This window comes from Gallinula chloropus (assembly GCF_964237585.1).
Source record: "Gallinula chloropus genome assembly, contig: HAP1_SCAFFOLD_94, whole genome shotgun sequence".
NCBI lineage: Eukaryota > Metazoa > Chordata > Aves > Gruiformes > Rallidae > Gallinula > Gallinula chloropus.
Genome location: NW_028168154.1, coordinates 335,059 through 357,531, shown reverse-complemented (window position 1 = coordinate 357,531; position 22,473 = coordinate 335,059). Strand labels below are relative to the sequence as shown.

Here is a 22,473-nt window from a genome sequence, read left to right as displayed (position 1 = left end):
AGAGGGTGCGTGGGGCGGTTGGGCTCACGTAAAGCGCCCGTCTGCTCCCCCATCAGTTATCAGATGCCAAAGGCGACCATGTTCCTAAGCCAGGTCTCCTGGATGCACACACCTCCTTTTCCCACCGTGAGCACAGTCAGGTACCAACAGTCATTTTAGCATCTTCTCTCGCACGCTTGGGTCCTATGTGATCCCCTGGTCTTTTGGTTGTGATGTGTTCCAACCTCCTGAGAATACCATTTATAAAAATCAATCAGCAAGCATCCCCTCCTCACCCCCTCACCCTCCATCCAACTCCACCCCCCTCCTCTTCAAACACCTTTTTAAAGGTCCTGAGACCTTCTAAAAGCCCTGTGGAAGCCTGGATGCATCCCAAGGGCAGTTTCTGAAAGGGAGCTGTGGGAGCTTTGCTGAGGGATGATGTCTGCTGTCCCCCCACCGTGCTGGTTCACCCACCTGCAAAGGCTGGGAGAAGCCAACAGCTCTGTTATAGAACTGGGGAAATAAACTGCTTGCTCCAGAGCAGGCTGGCAATGAAAAACTGATAAATTCCTCATCTAAAAGCCTGGGTGAGCTTGAAGCAAAATAATTGTTGCTTTCCTTTGAACTGGGAATTGGAGGGGCCCAAAAAACAGTGACTGGAGGCAGAAGGAAAAGATAAATGAACGATTTTAAAGACAGATTTGAGGAGAAGATTCCTATGCAGAAAAAGGGGGAAATCAAGTTTTCAAGTTTTTTTCTCTCAAAATACAGGATAACCAGTTTGCTGAAAGGGGAATTAAGCATCCTCTGCTCCTCTCAGTTTAAAAATAGATATTAAAACCAGAAAACAAGCAAGAAAGTAAAAAAAAAAACAAAACCCCACCCTGGAAGTTTAGAGGGATGGAAGCTGCTGAAGTATGTTTCATGTAACAGAAGCAAACCCAAGGTCTGTGAAGAAGGAGAGAGACCTCCTGGGCCAGCCGCGGTCTCGCGTTCTTGGGTGAGAGGAGCTGGAAATGTGCAACTTGTTGTCAGCTTTGACTGATGCGACTTCAGGAAGTTGATGAGAAATTTTAAACAACAGATTGGCAAGGCAGAACTCCGTGTCACTGAAGATACGATAGCATTCGAGGGTGACCACGGCGGTTAGTTTAAGGGAAAGAGTTTTGAAGAACAGATGGTCTTCTCTTATTGGGCTTTTTTTTTGTTTTTAATTAAAAAACCCCTCCAAACAAACTCACAACACAACAGAGCGATGCACTAAGACTCCCTGATTTCTACCAGTAAAGGAATTAACTGGCAACCCTCTGAGCCTCCTGAAGTACTTCCAAAATCTTCCTCAGAAGGGGAGGAGAAGGGTTCATCTTCAAAAATTCAAACTTTGAATGACAGCGGATCACCCACCCACCCCTTGTCCAGTCCTGCTCTCTAAATGCAGTAATTAAACACGAGTTTTTAAAAGAACATTGTATTCACTGCAAGCAAGGAGCTGAGGAGGTAATAGGACAACAAGATTCATGCTCATCACTTTTAGTTATTTGAACCGAGAACCTAAATCAGACCTGATTAAAATAGGAACTCAAACCCAGATTCAACCAAAACTGGAGATATTAAACAAATACAGATGTGACAAGAGTCGTGATTCAATTATTAGGAGTCCATCTTTTAATTGCTCATTAAGATGACAGTGTGTATCTTTGCCTACATACATTTAGCAAAGCCTTTTCACTTTGACAGCGCATAAAATTACCCACGCCAACTGTATATCTCTTACTCTTTATGTCAACTTTAGAGTCGCTGGTTTTTCATTATCCTCTTGGCCACAAATTAATAAGGAGGAACAAATTTAATAGCAGCCTCAAACCTTTAGAGATTATCTCAGCCTTGTGTATCTGTGCCAGTTAAATTGCCATTTCTTTCTGCTTAAATTTAATGTGGTCATCTTGATACAAACACACACATATTTAACGCTGCTCTCAGGGCACAGTACTGGCACACCGAGGGGCTGCTCTGAAAAGCTGACGTGGAGCTCCAACTTGAACTTCTCCAACCTCATCACCCTCCCTTTAAGATGTGACAAATGGTCCTGGAGCACCTCCCCTACAAAGAGAGGCTGAAGGAACTGGGTTTGTTCAGCCTAGAGAAGAGAAAGCTGTGGGGGGACCTCACTGCAGCCTTCCAGTCCCTGAAGGGAGCAGAGAAACAGGACTTGGTGCAGGAGTTCCTGGACACAGGTTTTCTTCCCATAAACAAGGTATGTTGGGAAACAACCTTTTATTTCAACATCATCTGCTGAAATGCAATTCAATTCCCTAAGCTGGCAGAGAAACTCTGGGAGGTTTGCTGGTCCACAGTACAACAGGGAGCTTGCTAACACTGACGGGTACTGTTGAGAGCAACGCATGTGTAAACAGGAATAAAAGTCTTGCAGGTTCTGGGGGTCTGAAACAACAAACAAGCAGTTGTCACCATTTGTCAGCTTCAGGGTTAAACAGATTTCTGGCAGGAGAAAGCCAAGTTCCAGAAGATCAGTATATGGAAAAGACAGCACCAGCTTCAAGGCAGAAGGGATGTGCTGGCAATTTCCTCTCAATTCCTGACAAGGAATCTCAAACACAGCTGGCAGATCTTCAGTCAAAACCAAACAGGAAGCAAACTGCTTGAGGCCTTTACGAATGCGAATAGAGAAACTCCAGAGAATTTTGACTATTGCAACACTCTCCACTGCTCCCTGGTCAGAGGGCCGAAGATCTGAAGTAGTGCTGAACTCAGGAGTCTCATCTCCTTCGTGAAGCCCCATTTCAAAAGAGCCATCTTCTTTGTCTGTGGTCTTGGTGTCACCCAGAGGGCTCCCTTTCTCCTCTGTAAAGCAGGAGGGGGGGGATCTCTGCACAGTCTGCACTATCAAGGCAGAAAGGTGCTGGGTAAAATCTTGGTTTGTGGCAGTGTATGACATACAATGAAAAGGCAAGATGACAGTGTTACAGGGGTCAGGCACTGCACGCTGTTCTTCCTCTGAAGGATCCAAACTGCAAAAGAGATAACAAGGCAAAGTACGAGCCTGAGTTTCAAAACAGTCACAGCTACCTACAGCTCATGGTGCTGCTGCTGCTGCTCTGAACTTTGAGGTATAATCTTGTTACTGCAGTTACATCAGCCTAATTTCATAAAACATCTTAAACAGTCAAGAATGCATAGGTTGCAGTTGTATTCATTTCTGTATTTCTTTTATACATTTACAGCATTTAGTTGATAGAAATATTCCTAATTCATATTATTCCTTTGTCCTGCCACTGAATTTTCAAGATGCTTTCAGATCATCTTGTGTCTATACATTGTTTTGTCTGTACATAGTAACTATTTAATTTGTTAGATCAAAAATAGCATGGCCAGTAGGTCTGGGGAGGTGATTGTGCCCCTGTACTGGGCGCTGGTGAGGCTGCAGCTCGAGTGCTGGGTCCAGTTCTGGGCTCCTCACAGGACATGGAGGTCCTGGAGCAAGTCCAGAGAAGGGCAACCAGGCTGGGGAAGGGGCTGGAGGGCAAATCCTCTGAGAAGCAGCTGAGGGAGCTGGGGGTGTTCAGCTTGGAGAAGAGGAGGCTGAGGGGAGACCTTCTCCCCACCTCCACTGCCCAGCCAGGAGGGTGCAGAGAGGTGGGAGATGGTCTCTTCAGCCAGGGGACAGGAGATGGGACAAGAGGCAATGGGCTCAAGCTGTGCCAGGGCAGGGTCAGAGCAGATGGGAGGGCAAAGTTCTTCCCTGGCAGAGTTGTGGGGCTGTGCACAGGCTGCCCAGGGAGAGGCTGAGTCACCTTCCCTGGATGGGTTTATAAAAAAGGGTAGATGAGGTGCTCAGGGATCTGGTTTAGCTTGGGACAGGAACAGTTGGACTTAATGATCTTAAAGAGCTTTTGCAACCTTGTGATTCTGTGATCTTCATACTGTGCACAGCCACTGGTTGAGAGGCTGGGAGTGTGCAATTTATCAGAAGTTAAAAATAAAGTGTTCAGCTCATCTTCCATTTCCCAAACCCAACAGGCACTTTGCAAATCACTGGCTTGAAGCCACTGACTTTATTCCAGGGTTCAAAGGTTACAAAGACTTTATACTCTTACCACTGATTTCGCTTGAAAACAACTAGAGGCAGCGTGCAACCAGACACACTGGTTTGCCTTAAAGCCGGGTCTGAAATGCACCATCCACTATTGGGACTCAAAAAGCTGATGGGGGTTTAAGCCAGAGCTCAGGAGTCTCACTTACCACATCTGGGGTCACTTCCATGTGCTTTACAGGAATCCAACAGAGAGGCAGGTGCCTACGGAACAAAGAACCATCAGGCAGTGGCAGCTGCCGCCAGATTTCAGCAGAAGTGAAAAGCAAAGTCAACGTTGGCTCCTGCTTTTTAAGGCCAGCAGCTCCCTGCTGAGTCCTGACTGCTGTACCCGTGGGCAGCTGAACAGCTGACCTGTGAGGATGCTGACACACCAGGTTTTTAGTTCAGGCTGGGCACTCTGAGGCAGCCAGGAACGCAGTGAGAACAGATGTGACCTGTAGGCCTTTCAGCACACTACAGACTTCAGCAGCAGCGCACAGCCAGGCGAAAAGGCAAAGGCCCTGGAGAAAGCCCAGCCACGCTGGCAGCAGAGGCAGAGTCCCTCAGGGCTGGCTGTCTCATGCCCTGAAGCCAGGCATATGAAGGGCATTTCCTATATCAAAAATGACATCACAACGCAGAAGTTAAACAGCTGGAGTTTGAAGGAGACCAATTAGGCCAACACCTATTGCCAGAGAGAAGGTTCTTCCACTCTCTGAGGAAGAGAACTGTCTTCCAAAAGGTGCTGAACTGCTCAGTTCAGAGAGCAGTTCAGCATCTCAGAGCACACTGAATGAGACACTAATGCCAGGTAAACATCTCAGTCCTGACAGCGACAATTCTCTGCAACTCTGGTGAATTCAGATCATGCACTCACTGTACAAGGTGGACCAAACCCACCACTCAAATTTGGGGCTACCTCCTTCCTCAATTATAACAGCTCAGAGAATGAAAATACCTTTGCTGTGGATTACTATAACAACATAAGTTTAATATCAGAAATTAGCTTGCAAAAAAAACAAACACTACCACATTAAAACTGCCATAAAATAAACACAAGTGTAGCAATTATCTGATTTTTACATCCAGAGTCTGGTATTTCAAAATATCTCTGGGGAACTGTATAGTCTGTAGGAGTCAAACTACCAGATTGCAAAAGACTGCTGGCTAGGACTGTTTCTTCACAAATTATTTCTAGAAGAAATACAAAGACCTTTTAAAATTGCTGAAGTAAAACCAAAATGAATGTCTAACAGTGTCTGTCAAACAACTAGAATTAAGATTGCATCATCAAAATGTGACCATCAGTCATTAAAGCTGCAGGGTCTCTTCACAGAACAGCCAGGACAGAACAAAACCAGGCACAATTTTAGTATCCATAAGTGCACTGGAAGGTGCACTGAAGACTGCTAAAGCTCATTTTTTAAGCTAACCACCAATTTAAATCTCAACATCTTGTGTGAGAATTCTCCATGTGATTTAGTTTTAACAGAACTGGTCCATTTCCTTGAAACTTGCCCTGAGTGTTACCAAAGCATTGCCAGGCTGGCAAAGCCACAGCAGAGCAGTCTGTGAGCTTCACAGCATTCACTCCCATTTTTGCAGGCGTCAAGCAAACAAGCAGAAGATCTGTAAAACCTTTAACCTGGCTCAGAAGGTCCTGTCCCTCAAATGCCACTCAAGGAAATGATCTTACCTCGAGCCGGCCCGCTCACGCGTGTACAACGTACGTGCAAATAAACAACAGAATTCCAATCACAGAATCCCAGCCTGGGCTGGGCTGGAAGGGACCCCAAGGATCACAGAGCTCCAACACCCCTGCCACAGGCAGGGACACCAACCTCCAGGCCTGGAGCTACACAAGGTTGCCCAGGGCCCCAGCCAACCTGGCCTTGAACACCCCCAGGGATGGGGCACCCACCCCTTCTCTGGGCAGCCCCTTCCAGCCCCTCACCACTCTCTCTGGAAAGAACTTCCCCCCAATATCTGTCCTAAACCTTCCTTCCTTTAGCTTTAATCCATCCCCCTTGTCCTGCCATTGTCTGCCCTTTCAAAAAGCTGATTCCCTCCTGTTTCTCTGCTCCCTTCAGGGACTGGAAGGCTGCAATGAGGTCCCCACAGCCTTCTCTTCTCCAGGCTGAACCAGCCCAGCTCCCTCAGCCTCTCTCTGTAGGGGCCCCTGCTCCAGCCCTCTGATCATCTCCGTGGCTCCTCTGACCCCTCTCCACAAGTCCCACATCTTCCTTGTACTGGGGCCCCAGCTCTGGACACAGGACTCCAGCTGGGGCCTCCTGAGGGCAGAGCAGAGAGGGACAATCCCCTCCCTGTCCCTGCTGCCACCCCTTTTCTGATGGGAGTCCAGGATACCATTGGCCTTCCAAGCTGCAGGAGCACACAGCTGGCTCATGCTGACAATGCATGTGAGCTTCTTCCTCAGGCATAAGAACTCCTGCCTGTATCTTTCTGGATTGATGGCAAAGTTTAGTAGATGACACCAAACCATCTCTCAGGCAGAGGAAGCACAAGAGAGATTTACTGCTTGAACAAAGCAACCATGTTAGCCAGAAGGAAACTCAAATTGACAAGAAAACCAGAACAGGGCAGCATTATTTCTGGATTTCTCTTCTCTATATATGTTTAATCTTTGCCATAAGCCATTTGGAAGACATGTTTAAGTTGAATAAAATGCTAGTGAAACAGATGGTGTCTAGAGAAACTGCAGAGAAAACAATTCACAGAAATAGTGCATCAGAAAATGAATTCCATTATTCCTGATTTCAGGTCTAACAATGAAATAAATTGCCTAGCATAGCTCCATTTTTTTAAAAATAGACTTCTCAAAATCAGTATTTTGAAAACAACTCTTGATAGCTAGGTATGTAGCAAAGAATTCATTTCTGTTGTTAAAGCTGAGGAATGTCCTAATCCTGTCCTACTCCTTGCTATCCCACTATATATTAATATATTTATAAATATCCCACTATATATTTATATCCCACTTTTATATTTATTTTTATAAATATAAAAGCCCTTCCTCAAGACTCTACTACAGGAATCTTATGGAAAAGGACCACAGTCAGTAACCCCAGTCTTACACCAGTTTTCCTGTAAAATTCCCAAGTAGTTCAGAAAGATCTTGGTATTTTTTCCAAGATTCATGTGCTCCTTAAACATTTGCAATAATGGAAAAAGATGATTGATCAATAAGTAACACCTAAACAGTCACAGCCACTGCTAGCATACATCTTTACAGCTAGCCCTGCATAAAACCCCAGGCTGCCCTATAGCCAGGCTGTCTCACTCCTGCAACTTCAATGCTTGATGCTTTAAAGCCAGCGTTGGCTTAATTTGGGAGAACCTGGCATTTCACCTGGAGGTGAAAAGTTATCCAGAAGGGCTCCAAAGGCAACTCAAGCACATAAATAGCAACTAAACCTGCATCTAAATTGCTTCTCCTTTAATTTAAACGCTGTCACTTCATTTTTACTGAGTGATCTAAGACCTCTACTGATTCTGCAGAAATGCCAGGAACAGACTCTTTCCAAAGACCTCTTCCCCCACCCACCAATTCACTGGTAAGAGTAAGCTGTTTCGCCCCAAATTATGGAGACTGTCATCACTTTTCTAAATGGTTACAAAGTCGTCCCCAACCAGATACACCCTACTGCATTTTAAGCTTTCATTCAGGCAAAAGCAAAAGCATCTTTATCTCTTCTCAGACACACATGAATTTCCCAGTCAGTCAGTCCCACGGGCCCCTGCAGAAGATGCAAGACACGCCACTGTTCTACGTTCTAATGCAGTGGGTACCCTTGGTTGAAGCATCCAGTGAAATGGGATTTTCAGGTAAGGTCAGCAGGTGCTGTGGAACACAACAGTGTGCTGAAATCACAGGCTCAGTCTGAACCCAAACTCCAGAACTGCCTCTTACTCATCTCCTTTTCTGACCTCCATTCTGGCCTGACAGAAACACAGCCCTTGCCAACAGCAGGAATGGAACAGATGCTCCAGCTCCCCTTGTGCAGACCAACAAGCAGAGAAGCAGTTTTAGAACGTGTCTACAGATGCCACAGTTCCCATGAAGGCATGTATCTAGACTAGCAAGAGAGATACAGTCCTCTGCTGCTGCTTTCTGCAGTAAAAGCAGCCCCGTGCCCCAACTTCTGTTCGAGTTAATTAACACCACAGTGAACATCAGGGCAGCTTTGCCAGGTCACATGTCACTTGCACTACGCCAAAGCTGCCGGGTCTGTCTGCTCTGACTTGATAAGCCCCATATCCCTTCACAGAACATCCAGGTACATCAGTGCAGCCCAGAGACGCAGAACCCAGAGGCTCAGCCCAGCAGCAGGATATATACATGATTACCTTGGCTGGAGCTGACAGGACGAGGCAGAGAGGGAGAGGAAGGACGAACAGGAACAGAAGAACAGTTTGGTTTGGAGCTGGCAGCAGTGAGCCTGGAGTCCTCACTGATCTAATAAAGAAAGTAGGCAATAATTAAAGAGAAATCCTAAACACACGGGACACGTCAGAACCTGAACTGCACTAAGTCTACAAAGATTTCCCAGTTTGAGTAAAAAGAACGTTAGTACCAAATGTGTTGGGTTTCTGAGGGGTGCCACACGTTGGTGCTCACACCCTCTCAAGTTCCCATTTCCCACTAAGCAGAATTCCACTAAGAATTCGGTTAGAGAAGTCATTCTGATCACTGATCCCTGCACTGACAAAACCAGCAGCAAGTTTCACAAACCACAACGACAACAGGATTCTTAGGCTGCAGGGGCATCACAGCTCCTGATAATACAACTTATTTCCAGAACAAGATTAAGCCACTGCACAGCAGACAGGAGAACAGGACAATTCAGACTTCTGATCCTTTCCCATTGCTCAATACTCGCAAGAAGAAAGTCTGGGAAAATCATTTCAGTCCTCTGCAACACAAGCACTGATCTCACACCTCAGCACTCTCTGTATAAGATGGAAAATACAGCTGTTGAGGTCAGCTGCATATTTATTGTGTGTACCATTAGGCCATTTTCTCTTTTCCTCCCACTTCCTCTATCCCAAGCCAGCAGAAAAAGGAACATCCTGAAACTGCATTGAAATCTAAATAGGAGAAAGAGGTGATGTTCAAACCTCACACTGCAGTAAAGCACAAACACTGCACTCACTTCCATGACAAGTGAGTTTAAGGAATTCTGCTCAAAGCCAATCTGGAGAGGACTCACAGGCTTCTTTTGTACCCAGCACGTTCTGCTCTCACAGCACCCAACTCACCTTTTTATCAGAGCTGCTCAGTTTGTGTTTCACCTCCTTGGCTTTCTGAATGGCTTTCAGCACTTCCACTGTGTCTGGTTCCTTTTCTGTGGTGATAGTGTTATCCAGACAGACCTAAAAATGTTAAAAACATCCAGAAATACAGAAAACAAGGCAGCTCTGTAACTTATTGTTACTTATGTCATAAATAAATAGTTTGATGCAGATGCTGTGCATGTCTGTAACCCTGTAAACAAGGTAATGACCACGTCAGACCTCATGACTTGAATGCAAACTCAGAAGGGCTTGGGAAGCTCCACACCCCACTGGCACAGGCACCTTCCAACAGGAACACCCTGTTACCCAGTGAAAGCAGGGCAAGCTCTCCCTTAGATCTGAGGAGCACACCCAGCAGCGTATACATGGTTCCATTCTCTAGAGACGTACTCCAACCCCCACTAAAAACTCCTCAGGCTTGTAGAGCATTCACACAACTTTCCTTACCAGGCTTTAGAAAGAAAAAGCTGTTCTTACATACCTCTGAAGCCCTGTCCCCAAACTGAGCCAGTACTTTGGTCCCATAGTCAGGGATGATGCTCAGTGGGTTGCTGGATAACACCACCTTTTCTAAGCACGGGAGGGTTCCTATATTTTTTACTTCATCAATCTGAAAGTTTTTCAGTAAAAGGATGAATACACAGATTGGCTAAATGAGAACACCACCACAGTCTAAGCATTTCTTGACTAAATTACATACAAACAGTAACCAGGAAAAAAAATTCTCTCCAGCCACTTTATTTGCACTTTCACCCTCTAACAGAAATCACTTGTGTTCTAAAGCAATCTGACACTAAAATCAGTAGTTACCTGTTTGACTTTGTTGTTGCTCAGATCCAAGTTGACTAAAGAAAAAGTACAGTTTGTTAAGACCACACAGCCTTTCCAGCTGATTTCCTGCTAGATTCAGAGTTTTGATGTTTCCCAGTCTTGTGTGAACACCTTCCAGCGATGTCAGCTTGTTGTAGGATAAGTCCAGGTGAACAAGGTTGTAAAGATGCTACGAGAGCACAGAAAATCCAGGTCACACACCAATTTGCTAAAATTGAACCATATCAAAGGCTTGTCCATTTGCTCATGCTGGATGCTGCCCAGCTGACAAACACAACATGAACTTGCTTATTACACAGGATTAAGCCTGCAGGAAAGGGAACTTCCTCGACTCTATTTTTCCCAAGCCATTGACACAGCCAGCAACGACTGAATTTAGTGAACTACGTGTTGCATGTCGGTGTTGGCAAGTAAAAAATGCACCCTTACGAGGGCTTGATGCTAGGAAGCTATTTGGGCTTAAACTCTTCTCTGCTAGATGAGTGGCAAAATCCTTTAGCAAAAGGATTCTGTGTTGGAAGATCCTGGGCAGGCTGGCAAACATCACCTTCAAAAGCATCCCTTACCTGTAAGTTTTCTACCAGAGACACCCCATTGTGACTCAGGTCCAGGAACTCCATCTTGGGAATTAATTTCTAGAAGGGAGAAGGTGCACATGTTAAATGCGTTTTAGCTTAGAAACCTGGCTGTACTTCCTTCACCAACCAACTAACAACTAACAGGCAAAGGGCAGGAACTCTCCAAGGCACAGACCCTCTTCTCAGCTTTCAGCAGTAAAAAGCGTTCTGCACCCATTCTAGTGCAGCCAGAGTGCAGACACCTGCTCGTGAGAGAACCAGAATACTCTGATGAGCACGGTCACGTTTGCATTTGAAACCTGGGTTCTCACTGATGACAAGCAAGTTGCCCCCAGTTTAGCCCCACTAACTACAGATCAAACTCATTAAGAGGCCTTTCCAGCTCAAACAGGCCTGTCTGTATTACACAGAACCCTGGATAAAGATTACAGAAGCAAAAACCAGAGTAAGTTGAGCAGTGCATTGATCTCCACATCATTACCTTGTGGAGCTCAAGCACGGACAGTGCAAGGGGAAATCTTTCAGAAGAGAGATACATGAAGAAATTGCAAAATCCCTGCTGAGTCATGTGCCACAGAAGACCAGCCATCCTTTCCCCCCACACACAAATGAAGAAAGATTTCTTACCACTGAATCATCAATTTGAGAGATGCTGTTGTGACTCATATCCAAGGTTGTTAATGTTCTCCAAGTTGGGATAACTGCTGTCACTGGACAGCTTGAAGTTGCATCCTCTGGCTCCCACTGATCAAACTCAGAGGCCTCTGGCACCAGGATTTCCTGTTAAAGACAAGCACCCTAAAAATATGGTACCTGCATCTTCGGTGAAAGCCCATTGTTTCACAAGCAATCCAAATGACCTTATGAAAGAAAGATCCCTAAGCCTTATCATCACCCAGATTAAAGGTCTTAAAGCAGGAGCTGAGTGTGTCAGAATTATTTTAGATCCACAGGGAGGGAGTCCCAAGCACTGGCAGCCAACCCAGGCTGGAGAATGGGAAGGAAGAGAGCGACTGTGAAAGGTACGCTCCTCACACCCTTGCCAAATCACAGCCCAGAGAAGAAGCCACACGCATTCAGCTCTCGAGGAGTAACAGAAGCACATTCCAATCAAAGCATCAGAAACATCCCTGTGAAGGGACACATCTCATCACTTCAAGTCTGTTCTGAGAGGCCAGCAAACCCTTTCTGCTTCCCAGCTTTAAGAGCAGAACCTGCAACAGGCAGGACAGAAAAGGACCAGGGCTCCAAATGAGGATTCCCCCACCACAGGCGCGATTCTCGCACGCGCTTCGAACGCCCATCAGAAACTCCCTCTCACCTTCATCGATGTTGCCGAAAACCGAACACTCATTGTGGCCAGAGCATGTTTGGATGAGGTCAGCCCTTTGAGAAGCTTCCCCCCACAATGACTGAGCTATTGGAAAAACATGACAGTCAGAAATGGCAGAACAAACACGGGACACAGCAGAGGCAACTGAAAGCTTCAAGGACGGATTCCCTCCCGGTCCGGAAAGTAGTTACAGCACTGCCTTCAAATCTGGGACTATCAGGTCAGACAGCCCAACATTTGGTAAAGCTACAGCAAGAAATTAGGGACACAACTACAGAAAAACTAATTCCCAAATATTTCTTTGCACAAAACATCTTCTCTAGGCACTTTCTACCCTCCCTGGGCATTCCCCCAGGTTCAACCGCCCAGGCAGTTGAACAGGGCGCAGTGTTTGACTGTCACCAACCGCAGAGGTGGGTACCTCAAGCTGTGCAGATCGACCTGCAAACACAGTTACTGCTGTATCCCACCTTCTTTACTGCAAAGAATAAACAACAACTGTCCGGGGGAGGGGAGATGCCCAGCTCAGCAGTTCATACACCAATGAGCTCATTACACAGACTAAGTTTGACATTATAAAAGTCTTTTCGGCAGTTTAATGTGACTCAACCTCTGTCTAGCAAATGGGTCCTTCTCTGGGCACATTGTGCAACAACAACCAGTTCCCAGAGAACTCCTGCTGCCCCTGGAAGCACCTCTCCAGATCACCACTGTTTGGTTTTGGGCAGCAGTTACGATGAGATGAAAATGCAGGTCTGCTGCCAGCCCATCCAGAACTTTTCAGGAACCCACAGGCACAAAAGTCTTCAAAACAAAAACCTTTTTTATTCTCCCCACACTAAGCAAAGCTACTCCTGAAATTATCCATGCTAGACACACTCCCAGCACCAGCCCACTGAAGTTTCCTTCCCACGCTAAGATGTCAGCAAGTCCCTGACTTGGGGACTGCACTGCAGCTCTGAACCAGCACAGCCTCTCCTATCAGTGAGACAGCAGGCATGTCCAACAAAAGGTCCTGAACCCAACAGAAGGGAACACAGGGTAAGGGCTGTGTGACACAACCAGGCATTCCCACTCTGGAAAGATCTGAAAGGGATGAAAGAGGTTTTGAACACTCCCAGTGGAAGACCTGTGATCCACACTGAGAGCAGAGCAACGAAAAAATGCTGCAAATTCTCAAGCCAGAAGCGCTGCACTCAAGTGAACCTTCTCAAGCAAATTCACATCAATTCAGAAATCCCTGCTGCTTCCCAAACAAGAAGTACTTTGCAATAAGAGCTCCCATTAGAACCCATCTGTTGGAGCTTCACAGGGACAGAAAGCCACCCTGGGGTAGCTTCTGCATACACTGGAAATGACACACATCCTTTGGGAAGACATGCACAAGCTCTTCTGAATATTTACATCTGGCATCCGTATTGCCAAGTCCTGAGAAAAACCCCACACTGTTTCCCAAATAAAACACTCCTCCTGAACACTGCATGCCCCAACCCCAGCACCAAAGCAAAGCAATTGCCAAGCCTGAGAGACATGCACCAGACCTGGCATTTACAGAGCCCCTCAAATTACAGGCAGTAGCTTAGTTGTACCTCTGTTTGATGAAGAGATTTGAAAATTGACAGGTCAAACGGCAACAGATGCTCCTGAATCTTACTGGTTCCAAAAGGTCCCCCTGTTCCAGTGACCTGGTCATCAACAAGGAAGAACAGTCAGTGTACACAACCCAACCTGTGCTCACTTCAGACAGCTGTGCACGGGCAAGAGCACAAGTACAGCAGCTGGGACAGCCACAGCTCCAACCCCTTTGTCAAACACGGGATGATACAGGAAACTCGCAGATTAACTCTTCAGCAGAGAAAACCCAAACCATCAGTTACACTCCAGCTAAGTGCTCTGAACTTGAGGCACTGAACTTAAGCTGCCACCTGGTGCTTGTATTTTGTAGCACATGGGGCACTCAAATCCCACAGACAAGACTGAGCAAGGCTTCATCCACAGCTGATCAAGCCAGAGTGGCACTCACTAAACCAGCTTCCCTGAAACACCTGGATCCTCCAGGACAGAACTGTCTTCAATTCCAGCCCAGGGGATGAAGTCCAAGGCACTGACAAGATGGGTTTGAAGAAAGCATTAGACCATCTCATAAAAAGGCATCTAGTTTTCCCATGTGCCCATAGCATTCTGGCCAGAGCACATGGCACCAGTGCAAAAGGCAGGTGGTTGCAGTTCTGGTTGCTGTGAATAAAATTTTGGGAGAAATCTCTTAAGGTTTGGGGTTTTTTTTTTGGTCTTACATATATCTTATAAACTCTGAAGGCTCCCACACACAAGCTTTCAGAAGGGCCAGAAACTCTCAAGTATTTTTCTAAATAATATGCTGTATATAATATTTTTCTAAATCATATGTTCTTCTCCACCCAGAGAATCCTCTGAACAACAGGTTCTACACACAGAGGATGGCAAAGGCAACTGAAGATCCACAGGAATAACAGTAGAGCTGTGGTTTTGCTTTCTAAACTTTCCAAGCCCTCCAGTGCACCTTACCCAAACCACTGCTTCGTTTCATCTTTGAACATACCACACAGTTACAAGGAAATTCTTCATGTAATAAAAGGGCTGAAAAGACACTGACCTGTAGCAAGCAGTGTTAAAAAAGCTACTCAGCACAAGTCTTTGTAATTCACTGATTTGGTAGAAGAACAAAACATCAAACTGGTTCCAGACAAAAGTTCTCTGAGGCCATTTTACATTTGTTCTGTAATGGCATTTTTCCTGGAAATTCTGGGCCACTCATCTCTAAAACTGATGGTTTTGTTAGTTTGGTTTGGGGTTTTTTAAACTTTCCAATACAGTTAAAGGTGAGAAAGGGGACAGGACTTACACACACATGCATGTATGCATCTGTATGCACTGGCCTAGCCATAGTGTTGTCAAAGAATGCAAGGCTGAAATGAATATTTCCTGCCTCCTTCCTGCCTATCAGCACCCAGTAAGGCTCTGTCACAGAAACCCTAGAGGGCACCGCTGAAGAGATGACATCACATGGCAGAATCAACGTCTTCCTTAGAGAACTATGTTGAAGGTTGGTAGAATAAGCACCTGTTTAACACCCAGCTCTAAATGCTTACAGGTGTTTACTGCCAGTAAAGATCTTGTGCATTCTAACTAGGCTCCAGAAGCATGCCAAGAATCCCATCACTCTGGCAGAAACACCGCCAGTACTTGTGCAAACATGGCTCACCTTGAAATACTGGAGTCGACAGGTAAAATCTAGAATATGACCTAGATCAGTTTTGGCATCTCCATTAGCACACGTAGGCTTCCCCTGCAGCAACTGTAGAGTGACAGCATATAGCTGCAAGGGTCTGATGTTGAAGACTTCTCCAGCCATTCAGAGCTGCTCTCCTGAAAAACACAGGATGATGGTATCGAACACAACGCTGCCCCAGTTACCAAAGAGCAAATGGTACCTGCAAAACCTAATGTCAGCGATTTCATCTCTGTCATTTATATTCTAAGCTCATGATTAAGGCACCAAAACAATGTCCTTTTTGCTTCTAAACTAGAAGCACTGAATTCAGATAAATTTTCTTTAACACCAGAATAACCCAAGTGTTCAAACAGGCACTCTCTGCATTCAAGCCTTAAGCTCCCAACGCAACTAATGGCAAATTTCCCTCTTAACAGGGCTGGAACCAAAGTTCATTTATACAACATAGAAATTGCTAAACTTTGAGATATCCCTAAGTTCAATAGCAGCTCAGACTTATTCTAACCAGAAAAAGCAGCACCTACCATCTAACAGACAAACCTGACATCCTTTGCTAAGCTGCTGATGTGCAAAGCTGCAGCATTTTCTTGGACAGTCTGAGGACTTTCACCACACTACCACCAGAGCAAGCTCCCTGGGCAGGAAATGCATTATCTGGCAACATTTTTACAATCCCATTTCTTTCCAGGAACACTAGGAAACAGCATCCAAAAGCCTCCTCTGACAGCATCCCAAGAGCAAATGTGGATTACAGCAGTCAGAATACATGCACACGTGAAATTAACATCTTCCTCCTCTTCCTTTTAAGGACACCAGTTTGACCTGACAGACAGGAGAGCATCGGCTTTCCTGATAAGCAGAGTTCTCCGAAGAGTAAAACTCCCTTTGGCTTCAGTGGGAGCAAGTCCCAGAGTCCAGCTGCACATCACCACAAGGTTCCACTCACATACAGCGGTCAGACATCAATGATTTTGGCACTAGTGAGGCTACAGGCACTACAGAGTCAGGGAACAGTTCTTCAGGACCTTCCTTAAAGTGTTCCACAATTTGCTGAGTGCCCCCTCTGAAGTGGCTTCACCTAAAGTTAATTTTGTGCCAGAACAATCTGAACCACGCTTCACCTATCACCTCAGCCAGCCAGAATCACAGCACAGCATTCAGCCTCCTGTCCCTCAAAACAAAGCCATCATGGGTTAATCATTTCACACGCCTCCTGCTCCTGGTGAGCCACTTAGAGATGTTGCAGTAGTGCATTTCATTGTCAGCTGTCAGCCTCAGAAAAGCACATCCTTTCATTAACTGACCAGAAGGTCTCATGTTTCCTGAATTCTGGAAGAACAACATTAAGACAGGTGAAGTGATGCATTCAACACACTCTATCAAGGCTCACTGAAATGACACAAACTTCCTGACTGGTTGCACTAAAACATACCAAGGAATTCATCAATTTCTGATTTATTTCCAAAAGCAGCTGTGCTTCTGTGACAGTTCCTCCTCAAATACAGCTTGGATCAAAGCACAAACAGCAGAAAAAGGTGAAGAGGAAGAACAAGTCTCGGTCTGATGTGAAAGGCTCAGATCTCATGGTCTGGAGATTAAATCTCATAGGTATACACATGCATGCACATGGAGGGAACCATCCCCAGTTAAATTCTTGCAGGTTCTTTACCTTTGTGGAGAGTCCCTGTTCACCATCCTCTATCTTCTCTGCCCTTCTGGACCTACACAGTGCTCAACCCCCTTTCTACACACTGACAGCTCCAGGAGGAAAAGAAAAAGTCTGGAAAATTCTCCCTGTGGGAATTTGTTCTTTTTCAATCTAAAGGAGCACAAAGGTCGGTACAGGTATTTCCCATACTTCACAAAAGGCAAATGCTCTGTAGAAGTCCAGAAATAGTTCTGAGCTCTTCCAAGAGCTCTCTCTAAGGCTCACAAGAAGAACAAAAAACTATCTGTGATAGTTTAGGCACACACATCTCATTTTAAGGTAGCTGCAAAGGACAAACAGGCATTACAGATCATCATGAAATGAGTATTTGATGAGTTTACTTCACTGACAAACCCCTCATGATTCATGACAAGGAAATAAATCCATGGGCCATCTGCAGCACAGTTCAGCTCATCTGATGAGGTGAACATTTCAGACAAGCACATTCTTAGTATAACTGAAACCCCACTCACTGAGGAGGAACAGTTTGGAGAAGCAGCTCGAAGCTGCATTCCGAACAAAATCCAACAGTTCTGTTATTGGATAAAGCCAGTTACACTCACCTGGCATGCAGAGATCTGACTGAAACCCAGGCTCTGTGTTCCCTTCATCATCTGGGGGACACAGCAGAATTTTCCTACATTTATAATCGAAACAAGGTCATGACGTGGAGTATTGTAGCCCACAGAAAAGGAGCTCTAGTCCTCTGTCAGACCTACAAGAGGCCTCTGTCTTCGCTCTCTTATATGCACCAATCCCACAGAAATCCATTGTTTGCAGGTGTCTCTGAACAGCAGCTTCTGGGTACTCAATTATTTTCTTTTAAAAGCTTCTATCTGGAAGTTAAGAAACCAAATCTAAGATGACAAAGTATAAGACACTGCAAGGAAGTAAGCACCCCCATATCACTGCACACCCCTGTTCAACACCAAAGCAACAATAAGGTTGTACACTGCTGTCACATCCAACTGCTGCTCTTTGCCAAGCCAGACACAGCTTTCCCCTGGAACACAAAGGCTGCAAAGCACTTGTAGTGTATTTACTGTGGTTATTTCTACACCAGTTTAGTTCCATTAACCTAGGGAATAAGATTAAATAATCCCTACTGGAAATGCTACAAATAAGAATAGACAAGAAAAAAAATAATCACAGAATCCCAGGCAGCTTTGGGCTGGAAAGGACCTTAAAGCCCATCTGGTTCTAACCCCTTGCTGTGGGCAGGGAAACCCCCCACCAGCCCAGGGTGCCCAAAGCCCCATCCAACCCGGCCTTGAACCCTGCCAGGGATCCAGGGGCAGCCCCAGCTTCTCTGGGCACCCTGTGCCAGGGCCTCATCACTGTCCCTGGGAAGATGATTTTTTTCCCATAATACCCAATTTAACTCTCCCCTCCTCCAGCTTAAGAACATTCTCCCTTGTCCTGTCCCTCCCTGCCCTTGTCACCAGTCCCTCTCCAGCTTCCCTGTAGCCCCTTCAGGGACTGGAAGGCCGCTATAAGGTCTCCCCAGAGCCTTCTCTTCTGCAGGCTGAACCAGCCCAACTCTCTCAGCCTGCCTCCATAGCAGAGGTGCTCCAGCCTTCTCTGGCCTTGCTCCAAGGGCTCCACGCCTGTCTTGTGCTGGGGACCACTGAGCTGGATGCAGCATTGCAGGGGGCGTCACTCCAGATCAGAGGGGCAGAATCCCCTCCCTTGACCTGCTGGTCACACGTCTTGTGAAGCAGCCCAGGGGACAGTTGGCTTTCTGGGCTCTAAGTGTACACTGCCATGGGTGAAAGTTGAGGTTCCTTCCTGTCAGTGTTGCGCTGATCCAGAGCTTAGATATCATACTTTAGCTTGATGGACCTTTCATTCTCAGGAAAGTACTTAACAGGTGACTGAAAATAGGATGCAGGCTCTCTCTTCACAAGCAGTCACATGGGGGTGGAAGTTACACCAAGAGATGTTTTAGTTCAATGCAAGAAATACATTTTTTTACAGTGATTTACTTGACCAACCTTCCCAGGGACGTGTCAGAGTCCTCATAACTGGAGGCTTTCAAGATGCAAAAGGAACATCCATCTCCATGCCAATCTGGTTATGATGATGAGATACTTGGTAGATAGAGGTGAGAGGCTCCCTGAATCAGCCACAAATCAGTAGGCTCAAGCTGGTAAGTACTACTGGGGTGCTGTCACACAGCTTGTGTTTAAGACAGATCAATCATGCCAGTCTGCAAAAGAGCACACAGTCACGTCCTCTGAGCCCTTACAATATGCTTGAGTGGAAGAGAACTGTATGCTTCAAGGTTGTAGAAGACACAGGCAAGGCATGTTACATGGGATCGTTGAGGATGGGCCTAGGAGAGCTTCATGGAATTAAAGAGATAAAACTAGGGAGAAATAGGAAGACCTGTCAGAATTTAATCTATTATTTAGTATTATTTCTACCTTTATTCTAAATGAAGTAAAAGAACAGCACAAAGCACAAGGAATAAAGTAAAAGCAACAAGGTTTCCACAGCTAGTTTAAGACAGAGTGCGTTATGAGTTCTGCTCCCTGCCAAGAAACCAAAATTATATATTGATGTACACATCCTTGCTTTTGCAGGAGTAGGATTCTGATGAGCATAAAACATCAGTAGCAGTGAACTCTGTAGGCAGGATGACAGTGTGTCATTTTTGAATTCTTGGTAAACAACTACAGATGCTGCCCTCTTGTATACATGAAAATAAATCCCCGTGTCTAAGGTATAGAGGAATCCTTCCTGTGGAAGCAGAACTGGTCTCATCACGTAATAACATCATTATTTTGAAAAAGTTAAATTACTTTTTGATTTACAAGATGAGAGGCCAAAAAGGAATCTCACAAACCGTTACTTTTTCAGAAGCTATAGCTCAGAAATAGTCAAGTGGAATGTTTTTTTAATTTCTATTAATTCCACATTGAATCCTGTACATCCAATTTTAGCCTAGCACATTTTTACAGCTGAATGTACAGCTGGGACCTCTGGAAATAAGAGCTTTTATTATGGAAATGCTGGCATAGTTTTAGCTAGGGTCGGCACACGTAGCCTACTGTAATGTGCTTTAAAACTTGAGATGGAGACCAGAAGTCTGAGGCTTAACAGTAGCAAACCCTGTATGCCTGAAACACAAGCCTCCCCAAAAATGTCATGCAAGACTGCTGCTCCTGGCATAACTCTCATTGAGTTAAAAGGTCAAAATGAACCTCATTGTGCTTGCTTAAAAAGTAGATGGTAACAGGAAATGTCTTGATTTGCAGATACAAATAAAAATTTTCAGAATGAGAAGATGTTGAAGAGCATAACAAGTCACACCTGGGTACATATGAAACTATGTGATTGGTTAAAGAAAATTTAGGTGTGTTAAAATGGGTAAATGCTAATATTTTGAAACTGCTGATTTGGTTACTGTCCAAAGATTCCTCAGCCAAAAAAAAAAAAAAAAAAAAAAAAAAGAGTAGTGGAATGTCAAAGCACTTTAATTTCTATGTCTGCATAATTTTATACAAACAGGTGAGACAGTCTGGTCATTATTTCATTATTTCTACCTAATTTTCTGAAATTATTTAGGAATATGATTTCTCAAAACATTCTTAGAGAAAAATAATCTGTAATTACTCAGCATTGTTTCTGTCTCTGTAAACTAAAGGTGCTGATGACTTTTTATCTTTTCCTCATCAAACTTATCTTCAGAGAGCAAATCACTAGAAGGCAGATGAAGTCAAAAACTCAAAAGTCATTAGTAGGCCTGACAACAGCCACAGCTCTGTCAACATTAGCTGTACTGCATGTAGAAGATTAATGCTGTACCACAGAGAACTTTTGGGTCCTCTGCACATGTTCATCCCATAGGGAGTACAGTATTGATTGGAACAGCAGTTGATAACCTTCATTTTCCTGGTACAATCTGTGATATAAAAATTCTACAGTTTTGTAGTTAAATTTCCCATTTTTCAAATCCCTGTCCTGGTTTCAGTCAGGATGGAGTTCACTTCATTTGTAGCAGCGGATGGAATGCTGTGTTTGAGAGTTAAAATGAAAACAGTGCTGATAACACCCTGATGTTTTTAGTTGTGGTCAAGCAGTCAAGGACTTTCTCAGCTCTTCATATTTCTCTATTAATGAGGAAGGAGGGGACAAAGCCAGGACAGGTGACCCAAATTGGCCAAAGAGAGTATTCTATGCCAATTACGTCCTGCTCTGTATAAAGGGGGGCTGATGGGAGGAGGAGCAGGGCGGCTCCAGGATGCGCGGTTTTGGGGGATGATCAGGTTCCGGGACGGCTCTGGGGGGCACGGCCTGAGCTGTGGGTTGGGTGAGACACTGCATTGGGTATCAACAGTTTCATAGATTTTTTGCTCTAAAGTCCTGTCAGCTTTGTTATATTGTACCTTTCTGCTATTCTAGTAAACTCTCCTTATCCCAACCCACGGGCTTTTGGTTTCTTGGTTTTGGGTTGTTATTTGCCCCTTCCTTCTCCCTTCCCTTTCCTCACCCCCGCCACACACCTCTCCCCCTCCTCTTTTCCTTTAAAGAGCAGGCAGCTGCGTGGATCTCAGCTCTCAGCCGGGGTGAAACCACGACAATCCCTTCATCAGAACCACAGTTTCTGCTCTGAATTGATCAGTTTTGATTGGTTATCATCAACAATGTAGAGATTTCTGCTTGCTCACAGTAGTTTACACCAACACATATAAGTATATATATGTTCTTCAGGCCTTGTTAACATGTCATTTAGAACTCACAAATATGCGTAATGTATTGCAGACATCATTTATGTTCAAATCTTAATTTTAAAGAAGTATAGATTTGCTTCATATTTTAAAATATCATTTATTATACACTGAATTTTACCTATGTTTTCCCAGTTTCAAAGTGTAGCACCTGTAGTAGGTACACAGTGGACTTGGAGGAGATACTCTTTTGAAAGGCTGTAGCAGATGAGCCTTTCTATGGGAGCATTTACACTCCCTTTTTGATCACTGCTTCCCAGAATCTTCTAGAAACTACAAAATGTATTTTAAAAATTAATCATTAGAAAATACTGATGTAAAACTGAAGGTCATAGTTGTGTACAAATTAGTGATAATGAAATCATCAAGTGTGCAGATTAGATGTTCAACAGTGGTAGTTGAACCCCAGTGAGCTCTAGAAGTAAAATAATGCACATTAAAGTGTTTGAATCAGCATGAACAAAAAATGGATGGTCACTCTGGTACCCCTTAGCATAGATTCTCACTAGGCAATAGGTCAGCAGTAAAACAATTCCCAAGAAACCTCAACTTTCTCAATCAGAACTTTTTAGCTAAGTGTATAAGATTAGTACAAGTTATACAGGTTTGCAAATAATGGATATGGGAA

At 44.8% G+C, this 22,473-nt stretch overlaps 1 protein-coding gene across 1 annotated transcript; it reads right to left on the bottom strand.

Annotated features, from left to right (window-relative positions):
- Positions 1 to 1,657: 1,657 nt before the first annotated feature.
- Positions 1,658 to 15,524, bottom strand: LOC311204751 (nischarin-like; the record flags this gene model as incomplete). Its single annotated transcript, XM_084281118.1, is given in 12 exon segments — positions 1,658 to 3,011; positions 4,239 to 4,297; positions 8,436 to 8,552; positions 9,356 to 9,469; positions 9,873 to 10,001; positions 10,202 to 10,246; positions 10,248 to 10,391; positions 10,789 to 10,857; positions 11,428 to 11,580; positions 12,122 to 12,217; positions 13,723 to 13,818; positions 15,375 to 15,524. Coding segments are annotated over 12 exon segments (2,064 nt in total). The 3' UTR covers positions 1,658 to 2,119.
- Positions 15,525 to 22,473: the final 6,949 nt, after the last annotated feature.